General features: G+C 42.5%; 1 protein-coding gene across 2 annotated transcripts in view; it reads left to right on the top strand.

The window, feature by feature from the left end:
- The first annotated feature begins 653 nt into the window (after positions 1–653).
- The window catches only part of APOOL (apolipoprotein O like), a 217257-nt gene continuing 196744 nt past the window's right edge, over positions 654–21166 (top strand). For both annotated transcript variants that reach the window (XM_085607811.1, XM_085607810.1), the window contains exon 1: positions 654–776. In XM_085607811.1, the coding sequence (XP_085463937.1) occupies positions 765–776 (12 nt within the window). In that variant the 5' untranslated portion in view covers positions 654–764. The remainder of the gene's footprint in view (positions 777–21166) is intronic.

The following is a 21166-nucleotide window of genomic DNA, read 5'->3' as shown; positions in this document are numbered from 1 at the left end:
TCTGCCTATTGGCTATGCCAATGCTTGTTTTGGGGGGGAGGCAGAGGCTTGCGTTCGGGTGGGGTTCAAATGTACCTCATAGTTACTTTCTCGGCACGACCCCCGCCCCCTCTTCACACGTGAGATTGTTCTGAAAGTTGGCAGAAATGTAGTTTACGAGTGTAAGCCACGCCCTCATTTACACAGATCACGCCCCTTAACGAACCCCCCCTCTAAAAAAACACACACATACCCTCCCTCTCCAACCTTGGGCATTAAAGCCCGCTCATAACCAGGCAAATTGTCAAGTGTGAAATACACTAGAACGGCGACAACGAACTAGAGGCGCCGTGCTGTTGTATAAACCAGTGGCTTTGTGTGGAGCGGTGTTCACTCCCCAAAAACTAACAGTCGAATTTATTTAAAAAGAAAAAGCAATCTGTGCTTGCTAGACATCTCAATGAAAACTTTTATCTCCTACTTAAAATAATTAGTTTAACTATTATAATGTTTTTATTATTATGTAATTCTATTAAAAAATAAGTTTTAGATGTTATAAATAAAGAGCAGAGGCTTTAATGTTTTAGTTGGATTGATATATGGTTTTAACTGATTGTCAATACTACTATATGTATTTTCATGTTTAGCGACCATTCCAATATGGCGCCTATATTTATCAACAACTCCTCATGACCATGCACGTCTGCAAAAATTGAAGTTTGTCCTCCTACGGACGCCGTCTGTGAGTTTCGTTCATTGGTGGAGGTGGAGGTGGAGGATAGACCATGGCGACGAGGGTGAGTGCTTGATAGTTATGTTTAAAGCTCGGCAGTGCAAATTGGCTGGGCGAAGAGGTTTTCTGCAATGGAAATGTGATACAGAGCAATGCGGGAAAGCTCTTCTAAATATATTCGAAAAGGTGCTGTGCCAGGAATCACAGTAATGAACGATGGTCTGCTTGAAAAATCAAATTGAGCACAGACAGTACCAAGGTTAATACAGAGGACGGGCACTGTCTAAATTTATACACATTACTTCGAAGTGGCATCGCTAGCGTAAGGGCTCTAGCCATTGCTGACGTTCGACCAATACTTTGCGTTGTCAGCAACATACGTCTAAATGAACCATAAAAAAATGTATCTATTTCAAGTCCGAACTGGCAGATCATGTCCTGTTACATCCGAGCAGGAACAAACAAGGTTTCCCAAAGCCAAGTCCACTGACGCATACAGTGCTTGTTGGTTGGCGAGTTTTGTACAGTAAGTGAGCATATACGAGATTCAGTCAATAGTTGGAAGAGAGGTTGAATGTATAGATATACGAATCTGTGTGTGGATGGGTGCACGAATAAGCGTGAGTTATGCCACGGCCAGCATCAGCCAGAAATGTGTATAATCATTCCATGGATGTCATGTGCCCAAAATGAATATCATTACGTCAGTGTCAGTCCTATGCCCGGTGTACACCATCATCCCATTGACACCTGCATGGTACGACCTACCAGCAGTATACCAAAGGCAACATTATATTAAAAAGTGGATGTTAAAACACCACTGGCAACAGTTAACACTCACCCAAGTTAGTCCAAACTATAGTGATCTCACAGACTATATGCAGGGCACAAGTCGAGGATACCAACTGTTTGATCATATGGCGGATGCCTCTCCCCTACCCAGAAGTTGGGCGCCACAGAATTATCCTGAACTCGCCTTGGTGTAATTTTCAGCCACCAGGACACATTCAGCAGCACCTGCATGTTGGCTGCATTTATTTCGAGCAGCAGCGTGCAGGGGTCATTCATATTGCAGACTCCACCTGGGCCGATAACAAAGACCAAAGTTAGGAGGCCATTAAGCCTTCTTTTGGTTGACTATCCAGGTTGGGAGCCATCACACCTACCTGCAAATGCAATGGAGGGTAAGCAAAGGCTCACAGCTTATTACTTCACAGGTACTTAAGAGAGGCATGCTTTTGACTTTGTTCTGGCCCTGTATATAAGACCAATGCATGCACTGTAAGAACTTCAAATGTGTGGGTCTGTCCCAGTATTCTTACAAATAACAACTCAAATACCACTATTTTATTTCTTTTATAGCGCTGCTCATTCCAATCCAGGGCGTCGGAGCGCTTTACATCACACATACACATTGACAATAAATCATATGTGTGTGAATCAATGTACAAAATGTGTTAAATAAGATAGTGAGGGTTGCAATGTGTTGGAGTCACATAGCCTTCATGGCTCACTCTGCTATATTAGAAGGATTACAATTTATGAACTGCAAGTAACAAAAGGATCTCTGTGTTAAAAGCAGTAACCTCCTTCCCATCAACATAAAATACAAAATCTGTCATCTACGTGTCACATGATGTGCTTTGCAGGAGACATATTAACCTTCTATCCTACTTTGATTCAAAACTGAGACTAGACAAAACGCAGATCTCGCCAGCAGGTGCATTATTCCCTGACATTTACTGGCACACACAGACCTATGCAGCAGGTGCCTAAACCCCATACGATTTTTATAAAATGCAGACTTTGCTACTATCTGAATCATTGGCAGAAACATGCAGCTCTAAAATAATTTCTTACGCTGACGATACCCAGGTGCTTTTTACCTGTAAAAGGGGGCAGACTTTGAGGGTGAGAATATCAGAACCCTCGGCTCAAAACATGGTCCAATATCAGGGCATCTCTATTGATAGCTCTCTTTTGATGAGTCCACTTGATAGTAGGTACCTGTTTTGGTCTACTGCGAATGCTGAGGAAAGTTCTACCTCTACTATCACTGAATACAAGGAAAACGGTAGTCCATGCTCTGGTCACCTCCAGACTGGACTATGCGAATGTGTTATACCTGGGTTTACCTGATTATCTTGTCAGCCGCTTGCAGGTTGTTCAAAATGCAGCGGTAAAAGTGGTGCACATGCTCAATCCCAGGACACATATGTCCCCTCACCTCAAGGCTCTACACTGGCTTTCAGTGAGAAATAGTATTACATTTAAGGCTTTGGTGCTGATTTTCAAAGCCTTACAAGGTATGGGTGCTGGCTATCTCAGGAAGAGAGGATCCCATTGCACGCCATCCAGAATGCTGAGGTCTTCCTCAATTGGCTTGGCATCGGTACCCAGGATACGCCGAGCCCGATCGGGAGGAATATCCTTTATGTTCCTGGGATCCCAAGCCTGGAAACTGCTCCTGGCGACCCCCAGATCTATAACGGATCTGGTTGACTTTAGGAAACAGCTTAAAACCTGGCTATTCTGCAACTAGTGGCAGTTGATAAGGTAGATGTGGACCATTAGCACCGGGACACTCTTGCTGAGTAGCCATGCTCTCTATAAATGTGGTCGTTCATTCAATTAACCAGAACAGATTTACTGCCATGTTCTCATTGTTGCCAATTTCTTTTGTGGCAGAGTTAAAAAAACAAAAAAAAATATGAAGTTGGGGCCCAGATTTTGCATCAGAGTTGCATAATTTTTTTGCCAGAACCTCAACGCAAAATATTAAATGTTAAATATTGTAATCCACTCAAATGTACTGCTAAACCTATGTGGGAGGTCTTAAGATTTGATGTCACTTCTTGTGATGTCACTTTCTGTGAGGTCATGGGTTGTGGTTCCACTTTCTGTGATGAAGTGCGATGTCACATGCAATTATGTCACTTGCATACTCCCTAACTTGGTTAGTCCAACTCCATCTTTTTTTTATTTTTTTTAGGTCTTGTGCCCTGAATACATTCATTAATATCTTCTAACAGTACATGAATTAAGCCTCCCTCCACCCCACTGCAGTAATCTGTATCCCACACAGTGTGTGCCTCAGTGATCTCAGGGAGTATGGGACTCAATAGCCACATGCAGTACTGCAGACAACAGTATGCATCCCTGGCCCAAGACGGTAATGAACATCAATTGCACTGGGCAGTAATGCTATATGTTCTTGAGGGCAGAATATGTGTTCATTGTACATTATTGGCTCCAGTAATGTGCCTCAAGTTCCAAACAGTAATGTGCACCAGTGGCTCATTGAGCCTCAGCTGTAATTTGCACGATTGGCTTCAGTGTATAATATGAATCAATGGCCCAGGACAGTAATATCATCTATGGGCTCAGGTATGAGTATGTATCAGTGGACCCTGGTGACATCGAGCGTCAATGAGCTAGGCCCCAGACGTTATTTGCCAGAGGCCCCTGAACATTACGTCCACAAACAGTAGAATTGCCCCTTGCCAGTAACATGGGACAGTTGCTGGGGGTAGTAACTAAGAGGAATGGTCCCAGACGGGTCCTGATTCAGTGCACAGGCAGAAACTAGCATCAATGCTCCCAGGACCTAATATAGACCAATGGGTCTGCTGTATGTATATATTAGTGGTCCAAGGCAATGCATGCATTACTGGCCTCTGACACAAATTAACATCAGTTGTTGGAGGCCATGTGTGGGTTGTCGCTATGCATGCATTATTGGCCACATGCAGTGCATAAATCAGAGGTCCCACATGTTAAATGCAATCGTTTTCAGAAGCAGTACATGCATCCACGATCCCAAGCAGTTCCTCCTTCGATGGCCATAAACAGAATGGTCAGAAGCAGTGCCTACATCAGTGATCCCCGAGACTACCTTCATCTGTAGTCCTAGGCAGTAGATATTAATGGCAACACGCATCAGCCAAGCGGAAAAATAGCATGAAGTAAAGGGTTTGATGCAAACGTGCATTTCCATGTCATCCATTTCGAATCCAAATGGCTACAAAACTGCCAATGCTGAAAAGGGTAAGAAGATGCACCTATAGTGAATCTCAGGTTATGTGGGTTCTTCAGGAAATGGAAAGTCAACAGATCCTTTCTAAGCCCCTTGCAATACGAAATGATGTCTGTTTGAAGCCAAAACTGAAGAAGAATTTAGTCCAGTATTTGGAAATCTATTAATTATTTATTTCGCATCTTATAGGGCTATGATGGGTGGTTTTATTATTTTGACGAGATTGTTTTTAACATCGAACCTGTAATTCATCTTACATTTTATGGTGCCTGATGTCTCACTGTGTTTGACATATTATTTTGTTCATTCCGCATTTTTTGGGGCTGCGATGATGTCATTTTATTTCTGGATTTGCTTCAGTTTTAGATATAAGTTTCGGGGACATGATGGATACACAGTATTGCCTCCTTTTAACCTGTGAAGCAAATTTTTTACCGTATTTGCTCGACTTTTATGGTTTTCTTTGTAAAACATCGAATAAAGTTTTGTTGATTGATAGTCCAGTATTTTTAACCTGCTCAGATCTGAATCCTTTCACTTATTTTGGGGATGAAGGGAAGCATTGAGCTCCATACACCATACTAGTCAATAGTTTATTTCCTTTCTATAATGTATTTTTAGTTAATTGGCAAGTCCTTTCCTGGAAGTTTTGCATGTTGCTCCTGCTACCTCTGTTTTGTAATATAATTCAGTGAGGACCAATGTAAGTTTAAAAAATAATATTTTTCACATGGTGAGAGTGCACACAGTTTACTGTTCTTTATGATTCATTTACATTTTGTAACTGTCTTAGTCAAGCACGATTGTGCCAATGATAGTTATGGGTGTTGTAAAGAAACATTAATGTCATAGAGGACAAGGCAGGCTACTTTATGGTGATGGTCTTGTGATTATAGTTGATGAATGTCGAGGTGGGCGCCCTGATTGTGTGAATCTCTAAAATATAAATGTCAATGGGGAATATGTTTCAGCGACTGGCTTTTTTAAAATTTTGTAAATATAAAGCCTGGTACTGTCAATTTGACTTTTTTTCATCACGTAGAGTAACGCAGCCATGATGGTAATAATGTAAATACCTCAATTTGGTAAAGCATGGAGACTGCATAAGACTAAGCCCTATCCATGATATGTTTCAAAACAAGCATTTGCAATGCAATAGGTCTCGCATTTACGCAGGTTTGAGCTATTGGCATTGTAAACGACAATGCCTTTTACTTGTGTTTTAAAAACCAAAACATAAATAAAGGGCATTGTCGTTTACAATGCCAATAGCTCAAACTTGCGTAAATGCGAGACCTATTGCATTGCAATTGCTTGTTCTTTTCAGCTACCACTTGTAACAAAACCCCACTGCTGCTACACACAGGTGTGGGGAGGGGCCGCTGTGCTCAGAAACAGTGTTTGGGGTAAGGGATTCACTAGAAAAGTGTTGAGCTCGTTACACGCTACTGTGTAGTAGGGAGGGCTGTTGAATTCTGGAGGGGGGATTTATCGGGCTGATGCCACTGCTATCAGGGCTTCTGCGCACTGTAGTTCGATTTCGATTCCATCAAAGCATTCGGCTGATACTGCTCTTTATCTTCACATGGTGGATAAGGAGGCCAGACAAGCTGGGTAATAAAGCAGCTATTCGTATAAAAGCAAGAGAAATGTTTCCATTGCGCTGCGTGGGGCAACTCTTCAAAAGTGTCCAGTGCCTGGCCCGATAGATGTTTTGATACTGCAGGTATGAGCTGGGGAAGTCACAGCAGCGCCTAGACTCCCGTGGCTACTTTTGAACCAAGTGGTAGAACAGTGCACAGATTCCAAGGCATATTTACAAGCTCCTCGCGCCGCCTGGGATTGTAAATAAGACCCTCAATTTTTTACGTAGCGGGTTGAGAGGTCACAAGACAGCAGTTGGAATCTGAGAAAGCCTTTCTCATCCAGAAATGGAAATGTTCTGTTACTCAAAGCACTTGGTTATGACACCTTTTCTCCCAAAAGAACAACATGCTTCAGCGGATGACACTTGTTTCTAGATCTCAGCAAAACGTTATTATTGTAACTGACTTTGCATAGGTTTATCTAACTGTACACAGTTAAACTTGCAGAGTCCAAAATAATACGGGTTGACTTTTTTTTCCCGAATTTAAAAAAAGACCCAAACGCAAAGTGAACTGCGCTGCCCATGAACAAAGCAGAGAATTCAATTTTCTGTCTCTGACTGACGTCTAAAGTATTTTATTTCATGGCTCAACCATGTCTGGCCCACTTATGGAATTTTAAAAAAAGTTGCAGGAACATGTGATAACGCAGTGTGTTCCGTTTCAAATACCAAATCGGAGCAGAATCCACATTTGAGGTCTCCAAAACCAGCAATTCAGCCACCAGGCCACAGCCAGTCCTTACGACTGTTCACCGGTTATTCCTCATCACGTCACAGTATCGCTTGCTGTCAAGTCACCCTCAACCACGTCAGAGTACAGCATGCAAGGACGACGGAATGCTATTAACAAGCATTGGCCGCACGCGCGCCTCGCGCTTAAAGTAAAAAAAAAAAACCAAGCCCTGGAGTTGTGTGTGTGTGTGTGTGTTTGTGTGTGCACTTGCGCTAGAAGCAGGGGGGAGGAGGGGGGCCTGCGCGATTTACTTGCGATTTACTTGCGGGAGCGATAATTGCTACCATATGGCGGTGCTCGCTCCCGCAAGTAAATCGCCTCACGTGCACGCGTTGCCATTGAAGGCAATGGAACGCGTGCACGTGTTTGGCTGAAAAGCCATGGCGATTGCAAAAGGTCTTTTTGCCTATGCCGCGCATGCACGCTGCGTAGACTTAAACAGCATCAGTTGTCAGAGTTCTGAATTGCATTACTGAGTGCGATAACCTGGTCTGATCACCTTAAAGTGACTTTCCACCACCTTTGTTGACCCACCAGCTAGAGTCTTCTCAATAATTGTATTGCCTGCATTAATTGTAGAAAGTGACCTTTTAAAGCAGCTGTCCAACTTGCCCTTTCCAGTTTTGTGAAATGGACGCTTGCCTTCAAAGTTTTAGTCATTGCTCATTTTAAAATTCTGTGCACATAGAGGAGAAAAGGTTGCCATATACACTGTAAATTTCTATGTAAGTTTGTCCCTTGTGGGTGTCTTGCACATACCTTTTTGTTATCAATCGCCCAGCAAATCTTAGTAGAAGCAGAGCATACAGTGAGACACAGTGATATCAGCTACACCTAACAGCTCTTGCACCTGTTCTTTGCTGACCAAAATATGCTGCTTTAATAGCTCACAGATGTACATTTCAAGTTGTTTTTGCTGAAACACAGATGTTCCTTTTGAAGCTGTATTTTCCGCTTCTGTATTGGTCATGGTCACCCAAATCCCTGTCTCTGTCAAATAACGAAGCAATGGTACATCTGGTTTTGTCCACTTTGTAATGTTGGTTATTGACATATATGTACTATAGGTAGATTTGCCAAGAGTCCCATAAAGGCCAATCCAGTTTTTAGGTCTCGCCTGACCCAGCGCATGCGCTGGTCTGGCGAGACTTATTGAGAGGGCTCCAAAAAGTGCTACCAGGCCAGCCTAGAGCTACAGTGCATGTGCGCGGGCGCGCGCGCTGCGCTTTACCGCGATTACTTTCACTGTCGCAGCCGCACAGCCGCTTTGATGTTTGATCGCGATCACTTTCGCGGCCGCTTGGCATAGCCAATAGGTCTCGCTTTTGGGACCTTAAGTATTTAGTTATGCAACTGTTGCATGGCTAAACACTTATAAGGTCCCAAAGGTGAGACCTATTGGCTATGGCAATGCTTTTTAAGTTTGCACCCGTTACCATTGATTTGTCAAAATCGCCTACCTTCTCAAGTACATTGATTCTCTCAAATAATGTCTATCAGATGCGAACATGTATTTATTTACCTTGGCTTACTATTTGAACAGCTCCCCAGACTTACCTGTCTACTGAACCCTCATAGATCTCGAAGAAGTCACATTTATCCATCAAAGTTGTAGCCTACACATCAGGGTGGAGGTACATCAATGGAAATGATTTACATTGTAAGTGGATGCCATCTAACAGAGAGTGATCCATATAGTCCGCTCCTGTTACTACATGTGCCTATTGTCTACTGGAAAAGCCAAACCTAGTATCCTATAGGAGTTTGGCTTGTCATGCACTTTGAGTGTCAATCCAGCCCATTGACAATTCGTGTCTGAGATTTTTTGGGTGACCTTGAACAGGAAGCTGAGGCTCCTCCATAGCAGGACTCGCTTAATATGATGAAAAGGAGTAGTAACCCATTTGCCCTCATGTCCTACGCAGTTTAAAGTGTTCTTCTTTCATCAAACACTTTTCTTGTAGCATAGCCAAATACTCCCACTAATTCGTACGCAAGACAACATATTTTGCATCTTGACAACCCCATTAATAACCTTCACATTCCATGTATTCATTTATAGTCGGCTTCCTAAAACCCCCTTGCTTGCACCCCCTCCCCATGCGCCATTTGCCTCCTTATAGGTTCTTCAACAGGGATGCTTGTATCAAACCACATAAACCCCCAGTATTTCTCCACCTTTCCGTGCAGCCCTGCAAGGCCCAACTATCACTGTAGCACTAAGCAGTGACTGAGATTTTCTGGATACTAAGCAGAGACTGATACTAAGCAGTGACTGAGATATAGCTGCTTCAACTAGAGTATAACAAAATGCGTAGTAAGCCCACAAATTTAAGCAACCGCCGCTCTGGCACAGGACCTGGCTACCGGAGGTTCCTCAGCTCGATAGATGTGCTGAGTGGGATAATACTGGGATCTCCACCGTAGGCAATGCCTGGGAGTCATCCCACATTAAGTCCCTTGGGCAAATACGGCCAGACTTTGTGCTTCGTAAGACGCAGTTTTTTCAATATCTTCAGATCCAACATGCTCTGGAGAAACTGTTTCTGCGTCTCCGGCACATCCGTACTTTAATCAGTTAGAATCCAAGTTGCTAGAATGACATGGGGTGGAGTTATCTTTTCCATATACATGACACTTCTAGCCAACATACCCGACCCTATGCAGACACTTAGGGAGTGCTGGGAGAGTGATCTTGGTCCGTTGGAGGAAGAGGACTGGGTTGAAGCAAAAATGGCTGCAAGGGCACTTGTGATACCTGCGAGGCTTTGTCTTGTATCAATTGAAATATTTTCATAAAATATACTTTACACCGGCACGCCTGTACAAGATTAGGAGAAGCCCCATGGCAGCCTGCACTAGACATGGGGAGGTTGAGGGTAGCTTTTTGCACACAATATGGGACTACCCTGGGATATCTCGATACTGGACATGGTCACATGCACGTTTGGCTGAAATTATTGGGTTGCCAATTGAAGTGGATCCCCTCATGGCGTTACTTGGGATAATGTCGGGTGGGAAAGAAACTGGTCGCACTGGGTCTGATGATCGCCGGAAGGGATATAGCACAGAACTGGAGATCGATGGCTGCCTCAACTATGATCGAGTGGACAGGATCAATGGACTAATGCGCAGCTGTTGAAGAACAGATATATCTAGCTCTGGGATGCCCCAGGAAATATTACAAAATGTTGTATCCTTGGCTGAACAGGATGAGTTAATTGTTGGGATGAGTTAATTGTTGGGTGGCACTTTGGCCGTGGACAGGGGGTGGGGTTGATTAAATCGCTGAAATCAGTTGTCCTACACACGTTAAAAAAAAGGGAAATGGTGCCCGTAAGATGTTTTGGGTGTGAGCTACAAAGTTGTTTTCTGCCTGCTATTTTCCATGCAATGTTATTCCCGGCAAACTTAATAAAAAGAGTTACAAAAAAAAAAAGCCACAGATTGACACTAGACTTACCATTTGATTAACTTAATAAAGCTCATCAGCCCACAAGGTGTCCGTTAATCTCTGTTTTATAAATTAGGTGTAAATTATATATTCCAGAATACGTTTTTTTAATTTGTCAGAATTATTGCATACTTTATATTCATTGTGTTATGTTGTGCTAGGACATACTCTGGTGTCTCAGTATGTTTGGGAAGGATTTACTATTATTCAACATCATTACCCTTTCAGATGAAAAACTGTCATAAAACTGGCTCTGTCCAGTCCCTTACTTCGCACTACCTGCCTTTAGAGGCAAATCTGTCTTTTTACTGATGTTCTTGGCATGTGACTATCTAAGAATCTGTCCTGTTTGTTTTTCCAGTGCGTATGAAGTTTTACCGCTACATGCATCCTGATATGAATGTAGTGCTGCCATGTTGCCTCTCAATTACCATGGCTTTTTAGCCACCGTACGTGTAATGTCTGAGACTTGTAGTGGTACTGTTTTCCATTTTTTTGTGTGAACTCTGAAATCTCATGTAAAGTGCTACTGGCTAAACGCCTGGACTGGTTCAGAGTGCAACACTTGGGGCCACTTATTCAGTACACCAGAGGCACAGCCTGGCTAGGGAAAAAGAGTCAAACATGCATGGGAATAATGTTTGGTAAGATAAGTCAGACAAGTATAACCTGAATAATCAAGAAGATCACTAAAAGTATACAGAAATAATAACTTTCTTCCATGGACTGGTTTAATTCTAAGTCAGGATGTGGAAAACAAAAGTATGCAGAAGCAGAGGGCAGAGTAAGGCCACTGACAGCTGGCTTCCAAAGACAGGCCTGGAAGGTTTTCAGAAGTGCAAAGGAATGTACTTGCATCTTTTGTCGAGTAAAGAGGGCAAACAACAAAACACATCAATGTAAGAATTTTCAGCTGGAACAGTTGAGTATGTAGATCCCAGGAGTTTGGCTGTCTGGTCAGAGGATCCAAGTGGTAAGATACTGTAGCATCCTGCCAGCCCAGGTACTTGCCAATAAACACACCACACATGGAGAGTAATTGTACACGTCTTTGTTTCACTGTGTGTAAGTCAGAACTGAACATTCTAAGCCTGCCTTCAACTCGTCTCTCCAATGCTTACGTCATAGGCCTACGGTGTAGAGTGGGAACAAAAAGAGTTCCAGCGTTCTTTTATTTACAAGACACAACATCATCCACTTTGTTAAATTAAAAGTTGCAACTTTTTTAAAATAGATAAATAAGTAAATACATACACAAAATTAAATACACAGATATTCATAGATATACAGGCAGATACAATTCTTCAATTAAATGTTGTGACATCTGAATCACACATCCTGATCAGGTCACTGGGAACTGGCAGTCAAAATGACAGTGATCCACACAGGTGAGGTGGAATTATCAGCAGACCTAGTCATCAACAGTCTGCCGGAGCCCAGTCTCTATATTGACATTGATGTTTGGTGAGGGATTGGCCACATGTCAAAAATGTGAGGAATTTCTCGTAAGGGACTTCCCAGGAGGCTGGGCACCATGCGTCCTTTGATGTTAGTAATGGTAAAGGGTTCAGCCTCAAAAGGAGAATCAGACTTTCTTCTTCTGTGTTGTCTCACAAGCACTCATTTTCCTCTTGTAAAGATGACATCTTCCACATGACGTTGTCTTTCAGCATATATTTTGATCTTCTTTTTGCGACCAAAGTCCGTAACATGAATGTCTTCCTCATTCTTGGATCTAAGCTTGGTTCATTAGGGCAGCTTGGTCGTCATGGCTCTTCCAAATATGGCTTTCCCCTGTCGTTGAGTGAGGGGTCGAACGATAAGCTCCAAGTGTAGTGTTCAAAACAACTTTAAGGTTTAGTTTCTCGAATGCAGCACGCTCAACAGCTTACTTTAGAGTACTAATAAACCATTCTATGAGACCATTGGTCTAGGGCCAAGGAGGAGTGCTTTTTTGATGCTTTATATTGAAGTGAAATTAGAAAGTCTTTGAATTCTTGACTATTAAAAGGTGGGCTGTTGTCAGATTTTAAGATTGCAAGTATAACCCATGTCACAAAGATGCTATCCAACCTTTGAATAACCTTTTCATGTGTATTGGATGAAAGGCCTTCTACCAAGGGAAAACTGGAGTATTCATCAACAATATCTAGAAGATGATGTCCATTCTCAAGAGGACCAAAGAAATCAATAGCAATTTTCTCCCAAGCATGATGAGGCAATCATGACATGTTCAAAGGGTGCCTAATAACTTGAGATGAAAGACAGTTGCATAATGTGACACGTCTTCAACTCTTTTTCAACTCTTTCGTTGATTTAAGGAAACCGGACTCGATCACAGAGAGCTCTATTAGTGCCATCTATTCCTTGATGTCCTTCATTGGCAACGTCGAACAGTTGTTGCCCGAGACTCTCAGGAATTAACAACTTGTGTACCTCACAGAATGAAGCCTTCTTGAGTCACTGAAAATTCCTCTCTTACATTTATGAACTTCAAATACTCACTGCCATTAGTGAGAGGGCTAGAGTGCTGGTTCCATGATTGGTTAGCAATATTGTCTCTTAACTTTTAACATATCACTATCTTGGCTCTTTTGATGGTAATTTGTTCTTAAGACATGGCAGTTGGTGTGCTCAGTTTCACAAAAAAAATTGATGTAAGCCATTGTGTTTAACTGCCTGCTGCCAACCAACCCAAGCAAATGTCAATCACGTACAAATCAATAAGGACACTCCGTAAGGAGCAACACACCAGTAGCTGGTACAATTTAGCTTTATTAAAATACTAGCACAAGCATATATCTCAACAATGATGATTATACATTAACAGAACAGTTGCGCATATATATATATATATATATATATATATATATATATATATATATATATATACTTAAAAAACCATAGGTTTCACACATGTTCTAGTTAGGTGGACATTTCACTCGTAAAAAACCAATGAAATTCCCCCGTTATAGTTAGTTCAGATAACTATAACTTGCGCGCCCGCAATCCACTGCTCATGACGTCACATATTACATCACTCGTGACATGGTCAGTGGCATCACCCTTTTGATAGAGTGGCGGTCGCGCGAGTTATAGTTATCTGAACTAACTATAACGGGGGAATTTCATTGGTTTTTTACGAGTGAAATGTAATGTAACATGTGTGAAACCTATGGTTTTTTAAGTGAATTTGCAAGGTTTTTTAAATGCTAATTCCTAACTATAACGTGTGTGAAACCTATGTTTTTTTCAGTGAATTTGTACAGTTTTTTAAATGCTAAGTTACGTATTTATTATTATATTTATTTTACAATAAAGTACGTATTAAAAATGTATTTTTTTTTTTTATGGTTTTTCACCGTGCGCGCACGGTGCGCGCACCCCGCGATTTAAAAAAAAAAAAAAATTACAATTTTTTTTCTGTTTTCGGGGTCCTTCAGGGACCCCCTGACAAAGGTTAGGGGGTCAGGAACTCTCTACCCTGCCCCCTTTTCACGTTCGCCACATTCCTTTTTCACTCTCTCACTCAAAACAAACAAAATGGCGGCCGACACTTCCTGATTTCGACCGATTCGAACGTTGACTGACATGTAACCACCAATCAGAATTACGCTCGCGCACGTTTGGGAGCGCGCATGGTGCGCGGCTATAGATATTTATGTACTTTAACTGCAATTTTCTCAGGAACTACTGAACAGATTGACTCCATGTATGCAAAAGGCACATCCCTGACCTGAGGACTACTTCTTTGCCAAATTTCAAGTAATTCTGTTCAGCCGTTTGGGCTGTACCTTCGACTAAAGGTCCTATGGGAAAATGCATAGGGAAAACGCGTTTTGGGACCCCCCTTTTTTCTCGGGCCCCCGCTTGACGAATCCCCCCCCCCCCCCCCCCCCCCCGAGACTTTCAGGGTAGGAGCTGAGCGGAGCACCCCATTAGTTTTGAAAATTTCGCGAGGATTCGTCAACCGGCGCCAAAGTTATTCAAAATAGAATTTTGAGATTTCCTATGGAAACACGGTCCTAACTATAACTATCTACTGGCGACCGCCAGTAGATAAAAGAGAGATATAGAGATATATAATGTAATGCTAGCACAATAGTGGTGAAGGTAAGAAACCAGTTGAAATCACTTGCACTCTAGTAAATCAAGAGGAAGTAATTCTGCAGCACTTTCAACAAACAGTGGCAAAGTTGGTTACGCATGTATATATTTGCGTGCCGGGCAATACCTGCACAGTGGTGGTGAATCATGCAGTCTTACATCAATTGCAATGCTGTTAAGTAAAGATGCAACAGTAATATTCTGGTAAATCAAGATAGAGCTGTAGAATCAGACCGTTCACCCCCTGGGACTTAACTTTTCACAATGCCGGGAAGCCTGCTCCAATCTCTCTGATACCCTACCTGGGAACTTTGTAACCAGGGGCAGCAGCTTCAGGCAACGACAGTTCTGCACAACACCGTCTGTGATCTTCACTCGAGGCCTCCTGCGTCCCTCCTTTTTATATACAAAAAACTGGCTTGCACAATATTATGTTCCCTTTTCGCTAGTTCTTGCGCTGTTATCAGTATTTACAACTTTGTTCTTACTGGTACTCCTCAATCATCCTCCCAGGACCTTCTAAGTACTCCCAGGCCACCTCTGGGTCAGTACATCCTCAACAGTATGTCTCTCCCATGATCCACCTTGCTGCCCAATGTACCATAAACAGAGCTTTTTCGCAGATAGTTGTGTCTATGGAATGTCGAAAAAAAGCAAGTTCAACGCGGCCTGTTACCATAAACAAAGCACCTTGGCAGCACATCTAATTGTCTCTAGTAGAAAATGGCAAACAAGCATCACAAGATTATCTGCTATTTCTGCATGGTATAAGGGTTTTCTGTATGCATTTTTACTCATCAACACTGCCTAACCTAATTAACCCGTTCGCGTCACAATGGCTTCTGCACACTAAGTCTTCATACTCTCTAGCCTCCGCTGTCTTAGACGGAGTACCAGGGCATTGTGATGGCACTCTTGAAAAATAATCGGCAGGATTCTGATCTTTCCATGGATGTTGAAGAATCGTATAGTTGTATTCTTGTGATCTCAAACCCAAACATTTAATTCTAGAAGGCCCCAAGCGATGCGCTTAATGAGGCATGGCAGAAAGCCAGATGGCAGCTGCGCACGTAACCGCAAGCGCTAGGCCAGCAAAAGCGTGTGGTAGCACTTTCAAACCCCCACTTACTAAATGTCTCGCAGAGCAGCGCATGCGCTGGCTCAGGCGAGAGCTAAACAGCAAATGTGCGAAGAGGGCTGACCCAAAGCCATTCTCTGTGTTCTTTTTATTGCTAATATAAACTTCAAAGAGCCAGACCTAGAAGAAACTCCTACAAACAAAAGCAAAAAAAATGGCATGGACACAAGCTACGCAGCATGTTCACGACTGTCTTCACAAATATTTACTTACATTTTCTCAACTAGATTTGAGTATTTTTTTCTTTTTTTACCTTTCATAGTTATAACCATCGATTACAATAGCAAAGGACTGTGGACAACCAACGTGCAATACAACTGTCATTAGTAGTGTGCACAGTCAACCGATTTCCTTAATGCAGCCAAAGTTTAAGAGACCAGGTTAGCAGGTACCAGGTTCGCAATAAAAGAGTTGCTTGAAGGGGTGAACAAAAAGATTCAGCTGGCCAGAAAATATTAGGAGTTTTTGACATGAGAAGGTGATGTAGTTGAAGGCTCTGTGTATCTGCAAAGCAGGTGCTTAACAGCCTGCCTGACTGATGGTGAGCACTTGAGACTACATTTAAATGTTGTATGTAGAAGACAGAGTGGTCTTATGGTGGTTTTCTGTAGGGGACCAAGACTTTGGAGTATATCCAAATATGAGGCAGAAATAGTATACTATGGCAGGCATGTTGATACAATATGCACTATGCAGCATGTCTCTGAGGTAGTGTGTAAATAGCTTTGATGAGAGGGCGGATTACTTGATAAGTATATCGGCTAGTTGGACAGCCAGCATTCTACAGCAGCCAGTATCTAGCAGCTTAATTACTTAAGCTGTCATCCTTTGTTCCATGTTTGAAAGTTTTCTTTTTATAAACTGTGACTGGTGCATAATGATAGCATGAGATTCACATTGGAATGTGAGCAGGCCACCAGTGATGGATGCCTAAGCCTTGACGACTTGCAGCGCAGGGCATTATGGAAACAAATGTCTTTTGCTTGCTGCTGTTGGGAAGATCTATAGATTGCATGTGGTGGATGGCTTGCGTTAGTAGCGCCCGCAAAGACAGCCTCTGATAAAAAAGAGTAGTGCAGCATCACTTCATTCTTATGAGGCCAGTTCGGGCTGACCGCTGCCATATGTGGGTTTCTACTTCTGGGATGTCAGAAATTGATCTAAGGAGATCCACAATGTGCGGAAAAGACTGGTGTTTTCCTAACTTTAGGAGCTTCCTGTTTAACTACCAATCAAGTAAATAATACCACATAAAAGATAAACTAAGACAATCAATCTGGCATACATCATTGCAGGTCTGGCAGCATGTAGAGTCTTTCCATAGTTTCTATTTGCCTTATAAACTTATATACTTGGATTAACATTGTGGTGATTTTGTTGTCCAATATATTTTATTTGTAGAGTCAAGATACACAACAAGAGTCTTCTGCTGATGTTTATGGGAAATAATCTGTGAAAGCGTGTTGACAGTTGTATTGTCACTAAAAGTACAACACTGTGCTCAGCACTTCTCCATGCATCTTAACCTTGCCCCCATCCCTTAGGGTAGAAGAGTATCCACATATTTTTCGGGATCTGCAATATTTCCTCCTTCCCTACCCATCACAAATGGTTTGTCAGTATGTTTTGTGTGTGGCTTCTTGCCTGCAACTGGTAACTGGAAGGTTTGGAATACTATAAAGCGGTGTTTAAGCAAGGTGATGTTTGTAGGTGGGTGTCTAATAAATACAAATAATTCTGTCTTGTGCACCCTCCACTGTAAGGCTACCAGCTCTGTGCAGCAAGAGGCATAGCGTATAAAGAGTAGATGTCAAAGAACATGAAAACCTACTCCAGCAACGTTTTTCACCCTTATATACATCACTCTCCTGTGCACCACCACTTTTTAATGAATAAATGGAATGGGTGAGACACAAGCCTTGGGCCATACGAGCCCCATAAGACGATGTCCCTGTGCAAATAAAAGAAACCGTCTAAGGACAAAATTCAAGGTTAAAACCATAAAGGTTCAGTCAAATTTAAGAATCACTACAGACGGCAAAAAATGTAGTTAGTCGGATTCAAATCAGCATTATTAAAACATCAAATAATGCAAATGCGAGCCGAATCAACATACGGTCAATCTCCAAAACAAATAAATAGCCAGAACCACAGTATAGTTCAGCAAGAGGACTAGCAAAAAAATGCTTAGTTTAAAAGTCAAGGAAAAGTCTAAGTAAAATCAGTAGACAGACTAGTGTAGAGTCTGCTTTCATGTAAGTAAACAAAAAGTCCAAGTACAAACCAGTAGGTAGGCCAATCATAGAGTCTGCACAGTTCAGAAAGCAAGAAAAGTCTGGCACACATCTCAAAAAAGGTACCTTTTATAGGTCTCAGGCAGTAAAAACTACTCTGTTGATATGGTGAGATTTGACATCATATATAGTATAATATTATAACCAGGCGTACATAAGGAAATGAAAGAAATAACATGGCATTTGTGCAGCAAGTGAAAACAATAGTCAGTACAGCTACTTAGATCAGAATCTGGTAAAGAGCCTTGAATTTGTTGCAAATACAGGAACTTTCTGCACATGGCTACCGAAGAACACAAATTAATACAATTCAGCTTTACAAGTCAAACAGTACCAAAAAGTCCATGCCATAAATTCGATATCACTTATTTTCTGAAATGAGAAGACACAAACGATAAACATGCACATAGGAAACTTGTTCATGTAATTTAAAAGCACATTTTTAGGTCTCGCCTACGCAGTGCGCATGCACTGCATAGGAGACCTTTAGCGGTCGTGCAGCTCTTTTTCAAAGCACATACTCGTGCTTGTGGCGACATATGCCTTGCGGGAGCGCGCAGGGGTGCGCCACAAGCACGAGTATGTGCTTTGAAAAAGAGCACAATGTGCACGCACACACGCACGCACCACTCCCAGGCGAACGCTTTCGCGGCCGCGAAAGTGACCAATGCTTGTTGATGTCTTTCGCGCTTCTCTGGTATTTGGGTACCGTCGTGCCGGCGCCGATCTCCTGCCTGGCATCTGCCGCAGCACGTGCCGCGGCGGCTCATTATGCAGGCCCCCTCAGTGCCTAATTTGATGCGATGTTCTTGTTTCAATAGACTTTACTCAGGTGCAAAGAGGTCTTGGCTACATTATTTATAATTGTTTCAGCTGATGGAACACTCCCTTTTATGGAGACTGCCTTTGAGACCAGGGTTATGTGAGTGTTTGGTTTCCTAGGGTACCCACCTCCCTACCTGTTTTTTTAATGTAATACCAAAATAGCATTGTAGTAGGTTGTTCGGTGCCCTCGTTTATTTTGCCTTTCGTGTAGAGTGCCTCGATCCTTTTCCCGGGTTCAGGCACGCGCGTTGGGTGGATTCGGTGAAGGCTCGCGCAGATTCCGAGGCAAAGGGGAGCAGGCGGAGTTTCCATGTCTGTGACACTTTACACCTCTGGTTTAACAGAACCCGTACACAGCCGTCCATGCAAAGTGCTAGTTTTCCCACCATGCTCGACTGGTAGACCTCACCAATTTTCCAAAGGGTGGGCAGTATGGCAGCTGGCAAACCATTCCTATTCACTCCCATTCAGTCCTTTGTCCCTCTGCTGAAGCTACTGTCATGGACAGGGTTTTAAGTGGGATGAAAAAACTGGGGGACTCTCAAAGGGGCGTGGTCATTGAATTCAGGGCGTGGCTTAAAAACACGTAAGCTAAATATTTGTGTTTAGCACAGTGTGCCGCCCGACTTGTAATTTGCTGTTCCTGTCATTGCGTCCAGATATACGATACAACAAGTAACATCATACGTACAAGTCAAGACTATTGGCTGTGTCAATGGTTGCTAGTTGCATATTATAAATAAGCAGCAACTATGGCTTGTATATACTATTAAAAAAACTTCCACTTAAAGCCCTGGTGACACCACGACAATGTTGCTGCTCCTGAGTTTCAAAAAGAGAAGGGGAATCCAGAGAGAAAATGACTTTCTTTAACCCCTTCCATGCTCATGACGGAACGATTCCGTCATGAGCATCGGTTGAGCTGTGCTCATGACGGAACCGTTCCGTCATGGCCCAGCCCGCGCTCGAACCCTTCAGCACCGCGGGGGAATCCGCGCAGCGCTGAAGGGGTTAAAGGATTTCCCTTCCTCTACAACGCTCACCACGCGCACATCAATGTGCCTGCTGTCACTGCAGCCCGGGAAAACAAGCATTGGCATAGCCAATAGGTCTCGCTTTTGGGACCTTATAAGTATTTAGTTATGCAACACAATATCCTTGGTGCAACAACATCAACCGTTGCATGGCTAAACACTTATAAGGTCCCCAAGGGGAGACCTATTGGCTATGCCAATGCTTGTTCTTTCTGTCACTACAAAAAAAATGTAATTACAGGCTGATTTCCGACTATTTATGTCAACTAAAACCTAGTTATGCTAGCTAAAACAAGCATTGTTTTTATAAATTAAAAACACTCTGATCTGTATGGAGCATGTCCTGATATTTTGTATGCAAAATTACTGTAAACTTAGTCCCCGACTGAAAGAAGCTATATATTGCAACGAAGATGGTGTTCTTTGGTCCACTCTCCAGTAGAAAATTACTTTGTTCAGTAGGTTCTTGAAAGCTTTGGGGAATTTCCCTGTGTATGTTTGGAAGTAGCCTCCATTGCATGTTTTCTCTGTAGAAAGGTAAAAAATCACTGTCTGATTTTACATGGTGTAATCACGAACATTTGAGCACAATATTCAACTAGGTAGCACAGTGAAGTTGATGGGCCAGAATTGCAGTTGAGTTGAACAAATCAGTTACCTTGAGGATCAGAGATGGACATGCAAACCCGGGGACGGCTAGAAGACAATGCAAGGTGGGTCACGCCTGGCCTGCATTTGACTGTGCATAGACCTGCACCAGGAAAAGATTTCCCTTTAGTTAAAGGCCTGCTGGTACAGGAAAATTGTCTTCTGGTCGAAAGGAAGGTATGCGTCTTTGTGACTTGCTGTGCATGGTGACGGCTAGAGTGACTTGATGCTATAAGAAGGTGAGCTCTCTCCGCACTGATAAGTCTACATTTAGATGCATCAAGGGGTGGGCAGATTGGCTCGGCATGTCTGATGCGTCAGTGGTTTGACACCTTCTCCACTGAGTTGGGCTACCATTGTGAAAGGTTTACGAAGAGCTTTGATTACACCTTTTATTACATATACCTGCATATTTTTCATTTCTTTTTTTAATGCAGTTTTACTTCTTGCCTAAGTGCACTCTAGTAATTTTGCATTCGGTATACTTTTGAATATGATAAATGTCCATGCTGTATACCCTCCTTGTTATTTCAGTTA

This window comes from Triturus cristatus, chromosome 5_2 (assembly GCF_964204655.1).
Source record: "Triturus cristatus chromosome 5_2, aTriCri1.1, whole genome shotgun sequence".
Taxonomy (NCBI): Eukaryota; Metazoa; Chordata; class Amphibia; order Caudata; family Salamandridae; genus Triturus; species Triturus cristatus.
The sequence above is the reverse complement of the archived record's forward strand: the minus strand, read 5'-3'. Positions and strand labels throughout refer to the sequence as shown.